The 20,151-nt window shown below is 50.8% G+C and overlaps 1 protein-coding gene across 1 annotated transcript; it reads right to left on the minus strand.

Annotated features, from left to right (window-relative positions):
• Window positions 1-4,679: 4,679 nt before the first annotated feature.
• FBLN7 (fibulin 7) lies at window positions 4,680-19,267 on the minus strand. Its single transcript, XM_013957489.2, has 8 exons — window positions 19,138-19,267; window positions 15,814-15,973; window positions 11,051-11,221; window positions 7,193-7,318; window positions 6,554-6,691; window positions 6,316-6,453; window positions 5,355-5,493; window positions 4,680-5,197 (listed from the first exon to the last, which is right to left on the minus strand). Exons 1-8 carry the CDS (start codon window positions 19,210-19,212, stop codon window positions 4,825-4,827), a joined length of 1,320 nt encoding a protein of 439 aa, XP_013812943.2. The 5' UTR covers window positions 19,213-19,267; the 3' UTR covers window positions 4,680-4,824.
• Window positions 19,268-20,151: the final 884 nt, after the last annotated feature.

Consider the following 20,151-nt stretch of genomic DNA (forward strand, 5'->3'; position numbering starts at 1 on the left):
GGAGCCCAACACATGTAGTGTGGGGTCTCAGCAAAGCTGACCATCCTGGTCTCCCCATTCAAAGAAGCAGGGCTGGGGCTGGTTTAGGACCACGACCCCTTACTCTTTCCCCTCTCGTGTCTAGTTCAGGACCCCGTTCCTGATGGCTGAAGGACCTTGCTGGTGTCTCTCTGAAGCAAAGACCTGCTCAGGACTTGCACTCTTGGCCAGTTCCTGCTGGATTCTGCTCAGTCTCAGCTGTGCATACAGAGGCTGGATAGAACCCCCTAGCAGGAATAGGTGGACTTCTGTTCAACAGCTTTACCGTTTTGCTTTTTAGCCTCTAGAAAGCTCATTGATTAACAGACAGCAGAAAGTGACTCACCCGAGTGGCAAAGTAGTATTTTCTCCATCTCACAGATGGATGGAGAGCTGTTAAAACCATTTATCCTAACCCACACCATCAGACAAATGCTTCCAGTAGATGGGAACATATCCCAGACCAGAGAACATATTAGATGAAAATATCTTAGTGCCACACTGCAGATGCACAGAAACAAAAACACATCTGTTTTGGTGGCTGAGTGTCTGTCTTATTGTGATGACCTGTAATTGTGGCAGTTCTGCTCTACACTGTTATGTTTGGTACCCTTGATCTGTCTAGACGAGAGGGTCAAATTCTCCACATGGAGGAAGCACCCACATTATTTTAGCGATGGTGCTGCTCTTGTACTTACTTGTGTTGTGGGTTTGGTTTGGTGCCAGGGAATTTTCCTTCAGGAATGTGGTTTTGCTGTTGGAACAAGTCCCTTCTCCTGTGTGACCCCCGCTTTTCTGCCTGACATCTGGGGCTGTCTAACCAGGAATTTACTGCAATCTGCAGCTTTCTCACTGCTTTCTAGGAAGTCCTGATCACTGCAGCAGAGGCCTGGCTGTGCAGCAGCCTCCAGCTCCTCACTGCTGTCCCTCAGCCTCCTCCTGAGCTGCAGCCTCTCAGCTCAAGGGCCTTCCAGCCTCTAGTCTCTCCTCACCAGGCATGGCAGTTCCCCATGGCAGGGGCCCTTCCCCTGCCTCCCCTAGAATCCTTCTCACCCACTCCCTCTCTCAGAGCAGCAGTCAGCCGAGAACCCACAAATTCAGTGCACACACTGTACCACCCCTGCAGGTCATGGGAGCTCTCTGCCCAGCTGCCTTACCCCTCTTCCCAAGAATGCTTTGGACAGCACAGGCTCTTTCTTGATGTCCTCAGAGGATGCTTGGATGGGAAGGATGCATCGCAGCTTTTGAGATGCTTTGAAGATGGAGGGAGGAAAAAAGGGTCCCCCCCAAAGAGGCTCCCAGGTCATGCCTGAAGCCAGGGGTGGGCCTGTGACTGACCCATTAGGTCAGAGGGTCTCACTGGCCACTGTCACCCCAGGAGGGCTGGGGTCAGGGCTGCCTGCAAGAGCAAGCAGTGGCAGGACAAGGAGCCCACAAGACGCATTGCAGGGAGGGGGGGTTGGGGTAGGAGAGCATACAGGAACAGGCTGGGATAATTTTAGCAGGAGCACAGCACTGCCAGCTGCACCATCACGTCTGGTAGCTGGGGGAAGACAGGAGATACTAGCTGAAGAGAAGGCTAGGCAAATGACTGGCTGCAAATACCCCTCACTTTGGCTCTAGAGGGACATGGGCATGCTCATGCCAAAGAGCAACCTAAGAAACCAGTCTCGTTTGAACTGGGACCTTCTTACCAGTTGCAGTCCCAGCAGAGCAGTCATCCCAAGGCTTCCCAGCCCAAATCCCATTCCGATTCTAGGGAGACCTCCTGTAGGCAGCTGCCAGGCTAGTCTTTTCTTGGTGCCAGTCATAACTCAGCGGGAGCTCACCTGGCCCCTTATTTACAGCAAAGTCACCACTTATCAGCTTGCCTCACAAAACCCACAACCCTAGCCCCCTTCCAAACAACATAAAGCAGAAAACTGAAAATAACCAAGGCAGCTTATTGGCAAAACCACCCCTTGTCAACCCAATCCCTACCTCCCTCCAAGAACAGGAACGTCCTGTCTCCAAGGCTGTTCTGGAGGTGAGCAGTCCCTCTTGCTACAAAACCCACACTGCAATGGCTTTCTCAGCCACACAGGGAGCAGGAGCAAACCACAGATGCGTGAAGTACTTTATTCTCTTCTGCACCTGCTGAAAGGCTATATCATCATTTAATTGTATTAAAACCATCATAGTAAAAAAACATGCATAACGTTGTGTTTTTGTGGTTAACATGCACAAGCTCTGCACTTGAGGAACGGGTACCTCAGAATGAAAGGGATGATAGGACAGAGGTGCCTCCCCCTGTGCATGTGTTGTTATATCTGCATCTGCAAAGAACAGAAACTGAACTGCTGAATCTGAGCTAGTGCTTCCTAGAGCTGCTTAAACATAACTGACAGTGGAGGCAGTGGTTTATTAAAAATGAAATAGTCACACCTTGAGTTCCCTCAACGTGTGTACCAAATGCAGCTGAAATATTTTCCCCTTCCTGCTGCATGGCACATTCATACAAGCTTACCGAGGCCTTCCCTGCGGTCTTGGGTGGATGAATGTGTGTGATCATGTTCAAGAGGTTTAAGGAGTTGCTGCCCATCAGCTGAAACATGGGAACTGGCTGTAGCACAGCTTTTAGCCCATCTCCATGCAAAGGAAATGCAGGGTAAGACTGGGCCATCCTGCAGCACTTGGCATTGTGGCTGACTACTTTATGGGGCAGGAGCTGCTTAAACCACTTGAAGGGGACTGGAGCACTGTGCTCTCCACTTGCCTATGCTTTGGGGCAAGAACAGCACTCGAGTCAACCATTTCCAAAAGCACCAAGACAAAGCTCTCCATTGCACAGAGCCTGCACTGAACTGGTGCTTGTCAGTCCCAGCATACTTGGCCACTTTTTGCTGATTGAAGGCACACCAAACCTAGTTGTTAAAGGTAAGGTGGGGTGAGTGGACCCACGGGGTTTTGTGCAGCCATATGCAATTCCCAGAGAGTAACAATTCCCCAGTCAAGGAACATTTGCTCTTCTCTTCTTGTGGCATGCTCGCAATGCTCCAAACATCGGCCAAGACTTGGTCCCATGTTTCCAAGCTGAAGAGGGTGAAGGGGCTGGGAGGCCACCATCTAGCAACTGATCCTTCTCAGCACTACTCACTGCTCTGTCCCCCTAGGTCCTCACAATCCTTGCACCAATTACTACTTCTTCCAGTTCCACAGTTTCTCACATGTGATGATACCAACTGCTCACTCAAGTCCAGACTGTCTGGGACTCCCTTTTTTGCCTGACAGTGGTATCCTCTTCCTGAAGACAACACTGAGAGCTAGTTAGGTGCACTGCAAGATATATTATCATAGGGATAAGGTCATGGACCATCATAATGAAAGAGGAGTTGAAAAGAAGAGCAACTTCTCACCAGCTATTTCTGTACAACATACCAGATAAAGTCCTCCCTCTGCCTCTCCAGTGACTCCTCCTCAGGATAACTGACTCCTGAAGTTATGCCTTGAATTTATAAGAAACTGGAAACAGGATTTGTTTCAAGAGCTGTAAGATAATACATGCTTCCCTCTATCCACGGCATGAAAATGTCTACTTAATTTTTATGTAGTCTCACTCTGAAATTGCTATTTAGAAAATAGTTTGTGAGCAAAGGCTGGAACAGATTTTGACTTCTTGAGTTTGTTACATATGCTGAGGGCTGCAAGTGCAATATACTTTATACTAAACACATTCTGACAGCATGTTGTCTTACAGCTCACTGGGTGCCATCTCCAGTGTCCTGAGACCTGAGCACTATGCAATGTTGAAATCTTAGCTGTGGGCTGTAAGTCCAGACTGGCATTTTTCCAGTCCTGGTCTATTCTAAGGGAAATGGAACCACCTCGCTTTGTTGAAACACCTGGAACACCCCAAAGGCTAATGCAGGTTTTTCAGCATTCAAAGGGCATGCTTTTGTTAGGCTGTGGTCAGTATGAACAAGCCTGGGCCAGATCGATGAAGACTAGTAGCCACTATGACTGAGCTCTATTGTGCTATCTCCTTTCTCCTCTTGCCTGCACCAACTTAACTACTTTTCAGAAGGAAGTACGAAAAGAAAATTGGGGCCTTAATTTCCATCCACTGCTTTCTGCACTGTGTAGGCACAAAGGCTATGGGACATCTCTGTGAGCCTTGGAAGAGAATAAAATTCTGCTTGGCACAGGCTGTGCAGTACACTTCCTCCTGGTGAGTACATCTTTCTCTTGTGTCCCAGTAAGCGGATAGCCCGCTGCTATTCCCACCCCAGGGTTCGCCAGGTTTCTGCGGTGGAACAGCTGCTTGCTGTTGAAGAGCACATGATTTCTTTCACACTTCGTTTGCTGTTTTTCATGTATGTGGGTGTAAAACCAGCCTGGAGACTCAGACAAAACAACCCTAACCCAGAGGAGAGGTTGGTTAACTGCAGAGAGGCTTCTGCATATGCTACTGTCTGGAGCTTCCCTGCTACACATCTGCTTCCAGGGTTAGTGCTTTTGGCTGTGCAAGTTGTGGAAGATGCTGAAAAGGGAACGTCACTGTGAGAGCAAACAGGCTTATGAGATCGTCCAAATGCTGAGGTCACCTCGAGTACCCTCATCTCTTTGGTCTGGGCTTTGAAGGCTGTACTTCTCTGTGTGGTTACAGTGCTGTGGCCTCTCACTGTTTGCTGGTGCTGCCCCAGGGCATGGGCGGTTATTGGGTGACGACGGCAGTTCATTTCTTTTTCGCGAGTGCTAGGAGGGGGTGGTGGATGGGCAGGACCAGCCGGGAGCTGCTGGCTTTCTGGCTGGTGCCCGCTGCCTCCTCTAGAACTCGTAGGCAGACACAAAGACTGTGATTTTGGACACATGCTTTGCCTGGAAAGCACGGTCCAGGTACTCAGACATGTCCACGTCCACTTCTATCGTCTGGGGGCCCTTCAGGCTTTGCACGAGGATCAGTTCCCCGGTCTGCCTGTCTGACCGCTGCATCACAAAATGCCCTCTGTTGTTGCCTCCCACAATCCCAAAGCGCAGGCTGTCCGGTCCCGGCCGGCCAGGGGCAGAGGCTGTCGCCATGCGGAAGAGAGGGGTGGGAGTTATCAGGTTAGATGGCAGGGGGAGGTAGTGGAAAGAGATGGTTTTGGGTGCGTGGTGGCAGGCTCTGCTGTCCATCGGGCAGGGATTGCGTTCACACTGGCTGATAAAGAAAGGAAAAACAAGTCTGAGGTGAGCCCCGAGAAGCATAGGGATGACCAAATCAAAGCTCCCAGACCTAAAAATGTGATGGCCCAGATTTCACATCATGCCCAAACAGCATCACAGATCTGCTCCTCCTCTCTTCCCATTATACTTACAAGGGCGATGTTTTCACGTAGCTGATGTTGCCGCTGGACTGGGGGCACTCCGAGCTGACACACTGAAAGCCCCCTCCTGTGTTGATGCATGTGGTCCCCCTTGTGCAGTTATTCTGGGACAGAGCGCATTCATCTATGTCTGTAAAGCAACCAGATTGAATCTGATCAAAATAACCGACTCTTGCTGAAAACACCTAAACCATGTTCTCCTGCCACTTCTTTTCTCTCCCATCTCTTCCCCCCCTGCTTCTGCCTGCAGGTTAACTGGCCCAAGGCTAGCTGAGGTTAACAGGAGAGCCTGAGAAAAAAGTCGCAGCAGCAGGACAGCCTATTTTCCTAACTTCCTGCTAAGTTGTTTGAAACACATTATATTTTTGTTTACAAAATAGGCAAACACGCTACATGTATTTACCTATATATAAATAAAATTAGGACCTTTTAATGAAGATATTTGTTGTAAGCATCACCAAGACGCTATCAAACCATGCAATAACTGTGGTAACCACTTAGAAAAAAAGAAAGTATGAGTTTTTTCATGTGAACTGCCTTTTGGGCAGTACTCACCATTTTTACAGCACAAAAACTATTTTTCAGCAGAATACTTTCATGCAAGCAATTTTGGCCACCATGTCTACCTGGTGCCATTTTTGTTTTCCTCTGCATATAAACTCTCCTGTTTTAAGAGGAGTGTCAGCCTCTGAACTGACCTCTCAAGTCTAATTCTTGGTGTTCAATTATATATTTGTCTGCTGTCTCAGAGAGCATCCTAGAAGCGTTTTGATGGGACAGATCCATGACTGTGATGGTGCTCATGTTCTTTATCAAAGTCGCCCCAAAGTGTTGGATGCATTTACCAGTGTTTTAAGCTTAACTGCTGTCATTTCCCCCCCCCCCACACACACATCTAGCCTAGAAAAATACTTGTCTATAAAAATATAGTGAGATTCATGGGGGACCTCACCTTCACAGCTTTTCCCATCGCCGAGGAGGTTGTAGCCACGGGGGCAGGCACAGCGATAGGAGCCGGGGACATTGATGCAGGCGTGCATGCAGAGGCGAGGTGCCCCCTCCAGCTTGTAGACCTCGCACTCATCAATGTCTGTGGGGAGAAAACACAACCGTGCCATGCTCCAGGTGAGCAGCCTGCAACCATCCCCAGCGCAATGACGACTCGTGACCGGGCTCCACTGCTTGCTTACCCTGGCACATGCCGTTGTCCACCGTGCCACTCATGTGGAAACCTGCCTCGCAGCTGCAGTGCTGGGTCCGATCAGTCTTGGCACACCGGGGCTTGCGACTGAAAGCGGGGTCGTTGGTGATGCTCCGGGTGGGGGGTGCTGGGGGGAAAAGGGACAGCTCTGCACCCAGGGCACGGCGGCGAGCACTAGCTTGCCCATGATGCTACACCTCCTTCGTGCAAGCAGCCTTCGCATGGGCGACTGGGTTTTGAAATGAGATTTGGGGCCAAAATGTGCAAGGAGGGCATTTTCAGGAGTGAGCCCTTCCATTTTCGTTTGCAATCCACATGGTTGTTTTTCCACCTGAGCTTTCACCTCAGTTCCTGTTCCCCTGGGTGCCCTAATTCAAATCCCCCTTTGCCTTTCAGGCCACACAAAGCCTGCATTGACCTTGGGTGCTTTTTAATGGCCTCATGCCTGGGGAAGCTGCTGCACGCAAAGAGGCAGGACAGCATCGGAGCTGGGACAGCAGGGTGGAGGCCTTGAAACCTCACCACGGGGCAAACCAGCACCAGGGGGTCATACCCAAGGGGAAGAGGCTCTGGGAGGCACGCCTGAGCTTCACTCCCTTCTGCTTCCCTGGGGAAGTGGCTTACGCACCTGTCTGCGTTTGATACTGGCAGTTCGCTCCGGTCCACTCCTGTGGGCAGAGGCACTTGTACTGGTTCAGCCCATCCACACACGTCCCGCCATTCTGGCACGGGTGACTAGAGCACTTGCTGATACCTGCCACAAGAAAAAGCCATATCTTTTTAGAAGCCAACCCTGGGAGGGCCACTCAGCTGAGAGGTGAGAGATGGCTTAGACAAATATTGGAATGATTTAGATAAAGCAGAAGAGGTTAAGAAATCCTCAACGCTGCACACCCCTGCCTGGTGGGTTTGGTGTTCGATGGGAGAAGCAAGTCTCAGAGAGGGGAAAGGACTTGTCTCCATGGACTACAAGTGGCACCATCACCTCTGGAGAATTATTAAGGCAGGACACTTCTCCCCCAGTTGTGTTTTGTAGAAGAAGCAACCCAACGTCTGAGCTTGGAGGGATGGCTCATAGCTGGGGCACCTGACTTGCTTGTCAGTGTTATTTCAAGCTAGAGCTGGTGTTTCCATGGGGTTGGAGGGGTGGGAGCATCTCCGGTCACTCAGAGGAGGGACTCTTCCCGGTGACAAAACAAATCCGAACCCTCTCCAGGGACAGGCCAGGCAGAGCTTCTCTGGGAATCTAAATCAAAGCAACTTTAAACTGTTCAACACACTGTGTATCCCCATGACTGATACCTTATGGGGAAAATGTAGAGAACTAGACTGTGAACAGGAACAGTCCCCAGCATCTGCCACAAGCTGGGCTGGTGTGTCATCAAAAGCATACCCCAAATACCCTGGGCCCAAGGGACCGTGAAGTTACTGAATGAGAAGTCAAAGAGCATTGCTCCCCTCTTCCTCCTCCAGCCTTGGACTTGTCACTCGCAAGACACAGGTCCCTTGGCTCAGTCCCAAGAGTTGGGAGGCCATGACGTGCTCAAGTATTCCTCAAGGGAAGGCCACAAAGGGTTTTGCAGTCAAGTGTTCGCTCGTCCTGACAGCCTCATAAAGAAGCCTTTCTTCCTCGGTGCTATAGCAAGCCCCAGAGGATTAAATGGCTCCCAACCCCTATCTCCAGCTTTTCCTATTCTCTTCCTACATGTCCAGACCATCGGCACATCTGGGGAGAGAGAGAGAATCTCTCAAGATGCTTTCATTGGAGGAAGACAGCGTTGTGTGGGAGAACGGCGGCATGAGCCCTCAGCCCCAGGGGCAATTCACCCAGGCAGCCCCGCAAACACCTGGGGACCCGTGCTAGCACTGGGGATGGGAAATGGGAGAGGGGGGGGGATATTTACAACAGGGAGGGAGGTTGCAGACAGGAAAGGTCATACCCATACCTGGGCATTGGGTAGAGCAAACAGCACGATTCAGCTTGCGGGCACCAAACTCAGACACGGGCTTTTGTTTCTGATATAACACTGCCTCTGTGCAACATTTGGATATGATGGAGGGATTTGAGGATAGTCAGCACTTAACTTCTTTGCCTGCTAGTTCTGTTGCCAGTCCACAATGTGCGCACATGGTTTGGTGTAATGGCTTGCAAAAAAATCAGTGCACTTCATCATGACTAGAGAAGAGGGCTACCAGTTCCGGGGCCATCCAATGAAGCCCAGGTCCCTTTCATGAGTTTGTTACCTGGACAATTTATTTAGGCTTGCAAGAAGTGTTGTTTCACCCCCTCACTCTCTGACCTTGGTAGAGCATTTTTTTGCCACGTGTCTTGGAGGCGAGCCTGAACACAGAGCTGTGCCTGTAAGGCACTGGCATCATGGGACACCTACCTAGCACAAGACTTTCTTCCCTGGACAGAGGAAGAGGGGGTCTTTGCAAGGCCCACCTCCATCAAGTGGAAGCAGTTATAATATCTGTCAGATGGACTACACATTATGCTCAACAGTGGCTCTCTGGAGCTAAGCACAGCCCTCTTCTCCAATGGGACAAAGAACAGAGCAGCCCATGAATGACAGGCTTCAGGCAGTGCTGTTGGCAGAGCATCTCCAGGATTTCTCCTGGGGGTTTCTACAACCCACTGCCAATATTTCAACAAGAGCTGCCTCAAACATATTCCCCTCCACACAATCCTTGCTTCATCTGTGGCTCATCATACATGCTGGGAGCACAAGGGACTGACTGATCGCAGAGAGCAGTCTCTGAGGAAAAACTATTACAAAATATATGCTCTTTGCTACAATATCATCTGATCTCAAAGCACAAGAAAGTGGGTCTGGCTTTGTTATTAATAGGTGTTTTCAAGCAGCCCTGCCCTTTCCAGGGGCTGAAAACTCATGAAATTGTTTTTAAAGACAATGACTCCCCACCTTAGAAGGGAGAATTAATTGATGCCCTCTTCTCCCCCTCATCCCTTGTTACTGAGCTTCTAGGTTAGCCTTCAGCTGTAATTTCTAGCTTTTCTCCAGAACCGTGGTTGGAGAGAGGATCTCATGAAACAACAGGCCCTTGGAGCTGGAGCTCTAAGAACCACACCAATTTTCTGAAGACTTTGGTTGAGTGGAAAGTTAGAGAGCAGGAGAAGCCAAAAGGTGAAATCAAGCATAGGGACAGGGAGACTGGGTTAAGGACATAAGACCTTACAGTCTCTGAATTTAATCCCCTGCCCAGAGCTTATCACTAGCAGCTCGGGGACAACTGAAATACCTATCCCTTTGATCAATCCCGGGAATCCCTCTTGCCAAAATAATCCTGCCCTTGCAGCTGGACATGGCAAAAAGCTGCCATGGGAAGATCTAGGCAAACAGGTATAAAGGATCCCTGTTCAACATGACCCTCCTGTCCCAACGATATGCTGTCTGAGAACGAGCAGTACCTTGCTACAAAATGCCCATCTCATTGCTGGTTGCAATAACGGGGGCCAGAACTAGAAACCTGTTTGGGAAGATTTGTCACACCTTATCGTCAACTTGGGAAGGATGGGACAAGAGACTATACCAATGGCCATATGGAGCCTGCATTAGGACCCAGACATACTGCCTTGGACTCAAATGCATGACAGCACATAACAAGTGTTGTAGGTGACATTTCAGCTTCAATCTGTCCAGTCATTTTGGAAAATGCACTCTTAAACAAGACTATACCATCCTTTTCTGTGCAAATGCACTAACCAAAATGGCTGCTAACTAACATATTTATTTTTTTCCCCAGGAAATATTTTTAGCAGAGGCAATTATATCCAGCATTCCTGTTTGCCAGTTTGAACCTGTCATGCACTGATGGGAAGGCAGCTTTCCGGCCAGGCATTTGAAGGGAGTTATTATAATGGGCTGTGCCAGCCACTTCTAGGCACTGATTTTTATTATGAAATAAGTTGTCTATTGGAGCTTTGTTTTATGCTCAGATCATCAGCTCTCGGCACCAAAAGTGAAAAACATTCCAATTCAAGAGAAGACAGATGGGACAGTCATTGTCTGGGCTGTGAAGCATCCTGTGCTTGTCTAGAAATATGATGCATGGGGCAGCATCTCCTGTTACCAGCACTCAAAATACACTCTGTACAAAAGGGAGGCAGATGCTGAAAGACTTTTAGAGCAGTACAGACCATTAAAGCTCAGCAACAAATGCTGGATTTCATAAAACCTGCTGAGAGCGGAAGGCAAGCAATGGTGTTTCCCGTCCCCAGGCTGCTGGTGTTTAAGGTTTGCAGCACAAAAACCTGAATGCTGTGGAGGTAAGTGCCAGATTCCCAGGCCGGCATTGCCAGTGCACACACTGGATGCTAAGAACTGGCTGAAAAACATGTAGCAGATCAGCTCCCCAAAATGACCCTTTTGTCCCCTCATCTGCAGATATGCATGCTTGCTACTTCAGAAGCTGTGTGGTGATGAGATCTCCCATCCCCACACTGAAAAAGACTGAAAAGTACCTTTGCATTGAGGTTCCTCTCCAGTCCAGCTGCCGTTTGCCTGGCACATCCGTGTGCTGGAGCCCAGGAGCTCAAAGCCCGGGTTGCAGGTGAAATGGATTTCATGATCCACCAAATACTTCGTACCAAACTTCTGTCCATCCACAGGAGCTTGTAGGGCAGGGCAGGACACTGCAAAGGCACCATGGGGAGCATGAGGGGTTAAATATTCAGGTAGGTGCTTCTGGAAAGACAAGGGGGAGCAGGTGGGATTAGAGAAGCTGCTCCCTTGCTTTGTATGCCACTGAAGAACACACCTAAGCACACATGGGAAAATATAGCACAGTTGCTAAGGGAGAGAGACAAGATGCCTCATTTGGTGACATTTGGAGACAATCAGCACTAACAGCCTCAAAAACAGAAAGCAATCTCTGATCCAGGAGTTGGAAGGGGCAGCAATACAGTGCTGCTCAGGTGGACCCAGTACACCACCATCTGACCTCGAAAGACGAGCTGCAGGAGGCAAACCTTTAAGAAAATAAACCAAAGCACGGGAGGTCAAAGCTTTCACCTGTTTGCAAACACACCTTATCTCACAGAGACTACTCTGCCATCAAAGTGGGCAACCAGCCTGCACTCAGAATTGCTTGTATCCTTCGTGCTAGCAGTTGCTCACCTATCATGTGGTTTGTCAGCTATGAAAGAACAGAGCTGAGGTCTTGGCCATAGCAGTAACACACATCTGAAATATCCCAGAGAGCAACTTCCACAGTAGCCTCCCAGACAGCATGCGTGTGGATGGAGGGCTTGACCAAATACTCTTGGTCTGAGCAACCCTTCAGCCTGCAGTGAGAACCGTTCATGTGCTGAAAACCTATCCGTGCACTCCCTATTCACCTTCTGCCCTGTTCAGAGCTGGATTTCCTCTCTATCCACAAAAACTTCGATGGACTGGTCCTCCAAAAGCTGTAACATCTACCATCACCAGTCCCAAAACCACCTGCAAAGTTACCCTGCTAAGAGATGATTGCCTAGGGGGGCAATGGCAACATGCTGATGCCTAGGAAGCACCAGATTTGCAAATGCCCTTGTAAGCATCATTCCCAATTCAGCCTCAAGCATAATTCCTTGGGGAGATCCAGGGAGACACCAGTGCACATGCAAAGAAGGGGAAAGCAGGGCCGCAGCAGAGCTTGCCACAGTCCTTGCACCTTGGCCACCCACAGTCCCCACTCCTAGCGCAGAATAGGAGGAGGAAGAGAAAGAAGCAGGGGCAGGGTTTAAATCAGTTTAACAGAGAAAGCATGACACTTTCTGAGGCTTTCCACCTGGCTTACTCAGGTTTGGCTTGTTCTTTAATGGAACAGCCCTGGCATTTGACAACTCTCCTATGCCCCCTGGACTCTGCTCCCTTTCCACCTGCCCTGCCATCTCAGCATCTAAGGAGGTGGGGAGAGTCCCTGTGAACCTGCTGGGTTAACAGTCGCTACCACGGTCTAGAAGGTCTGTTATTGAACAAGGAAACTGGTGTTACGGGGCAAGTTTTACAAGTTCTCAGAAAGGAACCAAGCAAGCACAAAAAATGGGCCCAGTGCCCATTGCTGACCAATATTTTCTATTCTGCCCAATTATTTTATTAGAGTCCTGGCATGGCCACATGGTTTATTAGACATTCAAATACAGTAGAAAACAACCCATGCAATGTTCAGTCAGTGCTCTCTGATAAGACCAGCTTATCTTGACTGTCCCTAACTTCACCGCAGTTCACCCAGTTCCTCCAGTGTGCAAGACTAGATCTCCTCTTTAACAGCTGCTTCTATTATTTTCCAGATATACACAGAGGTTAATCATTAACAGCCAAGCCTGAAGAGAAAGCCAAGATGAGATGAACAGGACTGAGCAGCCCTGTGGCTGTTCAGGTGGTGCAAGTGAGCAGCCCTTCTTGGTCCCCTTAGCCACCCACCCCTTTGTGGATCTGCTCTCCATGAATCTGCACAGTCCTTTGAAGACCAAAGAGTTGCGCCAGCCTGTGAAGGAGCAGGGAGAGGGGAGTTTGCTCCTCACCACACTGCAAAGGTGCCACTGCCACAGTCTGGCTGCTATACCAGGAGTCCTGTGGTGCCCTTTGCTTTGTCCTCCTGGTCTCATGTATGAGCCCTGCACAGTCATCACAACTGTTGGGTGCTGTTAAACAACATAGCCTTTTACCACACGCCAGTCATGTTCCCTAGCAATGTCTTCATTTCCCATGCAAGAGGAGACTCCTTTGCTCAACTGCATAAATGACTTTTCCTGCAACTGCCTGAACTGATGTGGGCCAGACTGAGACATCTCTACCTCTGCAACAGCATGTTTCTGCCCTTTCTGGGAGAGATTTTTGCTGACCATCCAGGTTTCATGATCCAGGCAGGGGAACTGTGGGTCTTTTGTTGCAGATGCAATTTTTCAGCCTACTCTTCCTCAGTAGCATGCCAGGAGCTCTCTGCTTTACAGCTAACTATGCGGCTTGAACAAGGGCTCTTGAATCTTCGCCTATCTTACTAGTCCGGAGAGTTGTTTGAATTTGAGCCAAGTATTTATCAGAAAAGGAGAGGAATTCAGCAGTCATTCTGCTCACGCTCTGTGGTTAAAGCACTCTCTGCTGTTGATGTTTGAGAGTTCACCTGCTTTTGAACCCGTTTTGCTCAAACAGGAAACATCTCCCTTTGTACGCAGTACCACCAGAGCATTGTTTTAAACAACCAAGGCCTACTGCTCGCCTTCTGAGTGAAAGAGAATTCAGTGAGGCTGGGTCAAGGCACATCCCAATGAAAAAGTGGTATTTGGCATGTGTGCACATCAGTCCTATAGCAGCAGTGGTCCAGCTGCATGCAGGACCTTTGAGCATCTTAGCCCAGAGCTAGTGCCCAGTTTCCAGGGAGAGCTCTGCCTCAGGAACTGTCTCCATTTCCCAGGCTTAGAGGCTTAAAGCAAACTCCAGCAACCTTCCTTGATACCAACCTTGAAAGGAGCACTTCCCAGAACCCCTTGGCAGTGTTGCCTGTTACAGAAAGAGATAGAGCTGCCCTTATCTGAATCTGCATAGGAAAGGGGTCATCTGCCGACACACAAGAATACACACTAGCATCTGTAAAGTTACAAACTGAGCAAAGCCGTGGTGATGCTCCAGATGCCAGTGTCAGCTGGGAGCGCTTTGGGATGAGGATGTTCAGGGATCCCAAAAGAAAAGTTGCAAGACCCTCAATTCACGCTTGTGAGACCGTATCTGGAGTACTGTGTGCAATTCTGCCCCCTCCCCCCCGCCTCCAACCAACAAAAAAATCATTACGCTGGAGCAAGTCCAGTGGAGGCCACCCAGATGGTGGGGACTGGAGCACCCAGTGTAGGAGGAGAGGCTGAGGGAGCCGGGTTTGTCAGCCTGGAGAAAGGAAGGCAAAGGAGGGATCCCTTTGTATCTTCCACTGCCTGATGGGGGGCTATAGAGGAGATGGAAGCAGATGCTTCTCAGAGGTGCACAGTGGATGGGCATGGGGCAGTGGGCACAAGCTGTAAGATGGAAAACTCCAGTTAGGTATTAGGAGAAATATTTTCACCATGAGGGTGTCCAAACACAGAAACAAGGGCCCAGGGAGGCTGTGGAATCTCCATCCTTGGAGATACCCAAACCTCAACTGGACACAGCCCTGAGCTACCTGATCTGCTTGGCCCTACCCTGAGCATGGGGTTGGACCAGAGACCTCCAGAGCTCCCTGCAGTCCTCAGTAATCCTTTGATTCTACAAAAGCAACTGGAGGTGTTTTATAAAGGGCTGCACTGGCTGCAAACTGAACTATGTGCATGTTCAAACTCTGCTCAGGGCAGCCAGCAGACCCTCTTTTGCTCAGCTCAGCCAGCAGGAGCTTAACTCAGGTCCTGTGAAACCCCTCCTGGAATGGCCCATCTCTTCCCACAGACTGCACACAGAGCCCAGGGAATGTCTGCTTTGTTTAGCACCAATTCATCCGCATGGGCAGCCTAAAACTGGCCACCAGGGAAGCTACAGACATCTGCTGCCTCTTCAGGCCTCTCTTCCTGCCCCACAGACATCTCCAGATCCACGCCAGCACTTCTGACCACCCCAGACCATAACTTGTGGTGGTTTTGCTGAGCAGCACAGACAGCCACCAAGAGTGACAGGATCCCAAGGTGCTTCCCAGGGTCAGGAACCAAGCAATGAGTACGGGGCTGGAGGCAGAGGAAGATGTATGCACAGCATTCCCAGAAAGGGGGCAGTGATGGGGACCCACCTGACCCATACTTGCCTGCCTGCACATGAAACATCCTTTCCCTCTTTCATGCATGGAGGACTCACTGCTGGGCATTTGGGGAAACCGTTTGCACCCATGAAAAGTGTCAACACATTGCCAGCAACTAGCCAGGGCAGACCTGGGGGGTGACAGTCAGGGATGTGTGGCAGGGATGGATGCTCAGTGCTTCATCCACCCACAGTCTATCCATGGCTTTGCTCCTGCTGGTCACAGCCAAACTGCAGGCAGGCTGGGACCCAGGGTGCTCAGTAAATACGCAAGAGTCTGCCTTCCCATGGGATCCCAGCCAATGGTGAGATCTGGGACCAAGCTGTGGGGCTATCTGGTGCCCTCCCTGGGGCAGCCCTGCCCAAGGATGAAGGGATGGGCTCTGCGCCCAGTTTTGCCCCCAGAGAGGGGCAGAGCAGATAGGCAGGGGACAGTGCCCGGCGAGCCACTCAAGCTGGAGCTGATGCCACAGACAGCCTGTGTCCTTACCGGCAGGCGGGTCCAGGGCAGCTTTGGTCACGGTGTTCTGCAGCGTGGTCAGCCGGCTCTTCATCATGCGGATGCCCTCAGTGAAGCGTGTCTCCTGCCCCTTCAGCAGCTGCTGCATTTGGCGGATGGCGGCCAGGAGCTGCTGTTTGTTGAGGCAGTTCTGCAAGGATGAAACCACTGGTTCAGCAGGAAAAGCCAGTGCCTCAAATGCCCCCAGACTGCTTCCCCTGTAGAAAATGTGCAGGGACATAGGCCAAGCACTTATCCCTTCTTCCTCTCTCCTGCGTTCCTGGTTTCCACCCACTGCTCCAACCTACCTGTCCCCCTGCAGTGTTTGAACAGGAGCGACCCCTACATGACTCTCCCAACTCATCATGTGGTGTCCATGCAGGCCTAAGGGGAACTATGGTGGGGCCTCTTAACATTTTGAGGGTGGTGTTGGCACCTTCAGGGCAGTGACCTGCCTGCTTTAGCATGTCTAGAGGTGTCCGCATCCAATACCTTCCAGCAGAGACATCTCCCTATGCCGCTGTCAAAGACAGGTTGGGAATAGGGTTTGTTCCCTCTCTTTCTTTCACAGCCTCGGAGAAGAGCTCCAGACAGGCAGGACAAGGAAAACCCCATGGTCTACACAGATCTGGGAACTGCTCTGTATGACCCAGAGGACTAACTTTCCTTGCAACCAAACATAATCCATAGGCCTTGTATCTTGTGATGGTTGCATGCAAGAGCAACAGCAACTTTGCTATCACAGCTGGTCCTTGGAAAGTGCTTTGTGCCAGAGCTGCCACGAGGAGCACGATGGCTTTCAAAAAGGAGAATGCACAGTGGAAATTCCCTGTCTGGGAGAAGGCCTCCCAGCAAACAAACGCTGTGAAAATGACACTGGAAAGAAGCCGGCAGCCGTCTCAGTCAAATACCCGCACGGGTGCTTTGCAGTGTCATGGAGAGCTTTGTGGCAGGAGTCCACCTGCCAGACCCAAATCATTGTCAACATCTGCTGTTTTGTGAGCTGCTCCTCGCTGTTCAATGCTGCCATGGAAAACAACCTTGCTGTGGGCGTCCCAGGAGCAGTGGCATTGCCCTGCGAAGGAGGAGCAGCATCACCTCCTCCACCCTGCTGAGCTTTTGGTTCCTGCCACGATTTGGGTCTATGACTCCACTAGCTTTGAAGCTGGAGTAGGACCTGGGACCCAGCCTGCTTGCAAACGGCCTGTACTGGCTCTGCGGGAATGGTCTTTCCAAGATTTCTGCGGCATCAAAGATCTTCTCAGACTTTTTTTTTTTTTCATGTGACCAGACAAAAGAGTTTTTTAGCCTGCAAGAGAAATGCTTAGCTCAAGCCTGCTTCCAACGTCTAAGAGGATAATGCAGCACTTTAATGCTACAAGCAGGGCTGTAATCACTTTGTTAGTCCTGGGAGAGATGCCATAACTCATGTTTAGTCCTGCTGGAACTAGGTCTATGTCCCACTTCCATATTACAAAATAATAGGAAAACAGATGTCTTGTGAGTTTTTCTGGGGCCAGAAACACTTGTGGGACTTTTGCCTGCAAACTAATAACTACCAAGGGACTGACTCATTCAGGAGACGGGCATCTTTATTATAGGTTTCCTGCAGAATTGACTTAAAACCAAAAAAAAAAAAAAAAAGACTAAGAGCTGAGCAAAGCAAAGTCATTTCTGCACCTCAAAGATTTGCAGAACTTCATCTCCATCCTATACAAAGCTTTTCTCTTCAACAAGGAAGCGTGCCCAGGGAAGCCCACACCATCAGAGTCTTGGCTCTGACTTGGTCCATGTGCCTGCTGGGCAAAGCAGGCAAAGGCAAAGCAGCTGGAGGAAACAGGGGGGCTCTGAATCCCTTCATCCAGTTGCTGGGGACAAAGGCTTGTGCTAAGCGCTCCTGCCTGGCCTGAGCCCTTGCAAAGGGAGGGCTGTCGGCCTCCAGGCCCTCTTGCTAGTCCGGTGCATGGAGTGTGGATAAGCGCCTTTGCAAGTAACTATTGAGGGTCTACAGAGAAAAAAAAGGCAGATCTCCAAACTGCATGCCCCTGTGATTGCTAACACTAGAACGGTCTGATCCTGACTCATGAATGAACAACCTAATGGCCTCGCTCACCTCCCACGGTCCCTGACCTGCTCACCACCCTCCCACTGCAAGGCCATTTCCACCCCAAACTGCCCTGTGTCACAGAAACACTGAAAAAAAAAAAAAAAGGAGAAATTAGTTACTTTAACAAAAGAAGGAGAAATCTTGGCAAGTTTTACCTGCTTTGAGTCTGTCTGTGCCCTCCGTACCCCTACCAGTAGTATCGCTGGACACTTACCCTTGGCCATGCCTTCTCCCAGGAGGAAAATTTCCATCATCTCCCTTCCTCTACCCCTCTGCCTGTTCATTGGTTTATTAAAGATCCCTCATGGATAACTCCCGAAGCATCACCCAGGAGGCCTGACTCCAACCATCCCCCCTGGGCCAGCAAATAGCCTTGCAGCCACTGCTTCACCCCACTGCGTGCTTGGAGGACAGATGCAAGGTAGCAGCTCTCCACGGCGTCTGATCGTGGTCTGGTTTCAGGGCGCTTACTGACTGCCTGCGAGGATGTTTAACCGTTACAAACACTGGCTCTCCCATTAAAATGGTTGCATTCTCTGTTTCTTGTGTGCTTGGTCATGATTTAATGGGCGTTTGTGGGGACTGGACTCAACCAGAAGCCCTACGGAAACCACGCTCTATAACGATAACATCCTCACTGACACCTTCTGCGCTCGCAGCCTGGTGACTCCTTCAAAACTCTGGTGCAGCTGGGCTACAAAGCAGAGGGGAGAGGTGCTGGGGCTGAAATCTTGCCCCGACTTTCCCAGGGGAACGTCTGGTCTGGGGATGCGAGAGCAGAGGAAGAGCCCTGACCCATTTGTTAGGGACACAGGTGGAGTGAATTTTACAGAGCCTGAAACATATATTCACATCTTGAACTGTGTGAACTTGAGGAGAAGATTTCAAGAGGGAGGTGGAGAAATCCAGAAGGCTTTTTTCCCCCCCAAATTCCTGCTTTGGAAAGATGGGAGTCAGGAAAAAGAAGAAAACAAAAAAGCTCCAGAAAGCATTTCTAAGACGGGTAGCTTGGCGACACACATGGGTCTTGGAAAACATGAGAGCCAGGAGAAAGAGCAGCAGTGCAGAAAAATGGTCATATCCACTCTGCCCCCACTCAGCCCCGTGATTTTCCTGCAAACATCCCCAATGGTCAGTGCTATGCTGTTTTTGCAAGAGAGGGGCCCCGCATCCTCCTTCCCCCATCCCAGCCCGGCCGCGATGCTCACCTGGGAAGCCCGCGCCTCCTGGCATGCTGCGAGGCACAGCAACAGAAAGACGCTGTACCGAAACCCCCAAGTCATGATCCCGCTGGGGGAATAAAGCTCTCCTCTCAAAATGTTTCCCACCTCCTGGATGTCCCCGGCGATTCCAGGAAGGCGGCACTGGCAGTGGAGTTTGCCTCCGTCCCTGTGGCGAGCTCTTTCCGTCCGACACCTCTGGCTCCGGCTCTGGGATGAGTTATCCCTCCCACACAAGCCCTGCGCTCCGTGCACGGCAGCAGGAGTCGCAGGAGGCTGCCGGAGGAGCCGGGCTCTGCCTAGCCATGCACGCTGGTCCCCGAGCGTTTGCTAGCCCGGTGGGCTGCTCCTCGTGCTCAGCAATGTGCCAGCTCCCTGGCAAGCCCCGCAGCAGTGAGTCTGCCCCAGTGGGATATTGCAGGGATTTGCATTTGCCCTCCGATGGGGAGGACTGTGCTTCCTCCGCCCCGGGGAAGAAGAGGGTCACTGCCTGTTTGCATGGGGGGGGGGGCAGCTTGGGAGCAGTAGCCATCTGCATCCTCCCTCCCTGGACCCGTGGATCTCCTTGGGCGATAACCAGCTGCAGACGGGTGAGAAAGCTCTGCTGGGCTCTCCTCCATGGGCTGCTCTTCCCTCTTGTCACCCAGCCCCAGGACCCCAGCGTGGGGGGAGCTGGCAGCAGCGGGCATGCTCCCCTGCCCCGGCGCTGGTGACGGAGCCCATGCAACGCTTGGCCTGTCCCCCCACTCCTGGCCACCTGGCCACAGTCCCCCAAACCCTCATTACTAGCTAAATTGTCCCAGCACTGGGCAAGGATGTGATACCACGATCCAACTCCACTGGTACAGCTCGTTCCAGGCACCCCAGCTGCGTTTAAGCGCAGTCACCAACAGCACAGGGACTGGAAGCAGGAGCCTATCCACCGTTCCCGGTGAGCTAAAGCCAAGCTGTACCTGCCAGCTCAGCAAGAGAAAAACAGGATGAAGACCCAGTCTGAACCAT

This window comes from Apteryx mantelli, chromosome 3, assembly GCF_036417845.1.
Source record: "Apteryx mantelli isolate bAptMan1 chromosome 3, bAptMan1.hap1, whole genome shotgun sequence".
In the NCBI taxonomy this organism is placed as follows: Eukaryota; Metazoa; Chordata; class Aves; order Apterygiformes; family Apterygidae; genus Apteryx; species Apteryx mantelli.

Coding starts and splice junctions, on each gene's coding strand:
- FBLN7 (XM_013957489.2), bottom strand. CDS start 19,212: ATGACTTGGGGGTTTCGGTACAGCGTCTTTCTGTTGCTGTGCCTCGCA. Junction 15,974..19,137: donor AGGAGGCGCGGGCTTCCCAG/GTGAGCATCGCG, acceptor TCATCCTTGCAG/AACTGCCTCAACAAACAGCA. Junction 6,692..7,192: donor CCAGTATCAAACGCAGACAG/GTGCGTAAGCCA, acceptor TTTTCCCCCCAG/CACCCCCCACCCGGAGCATC.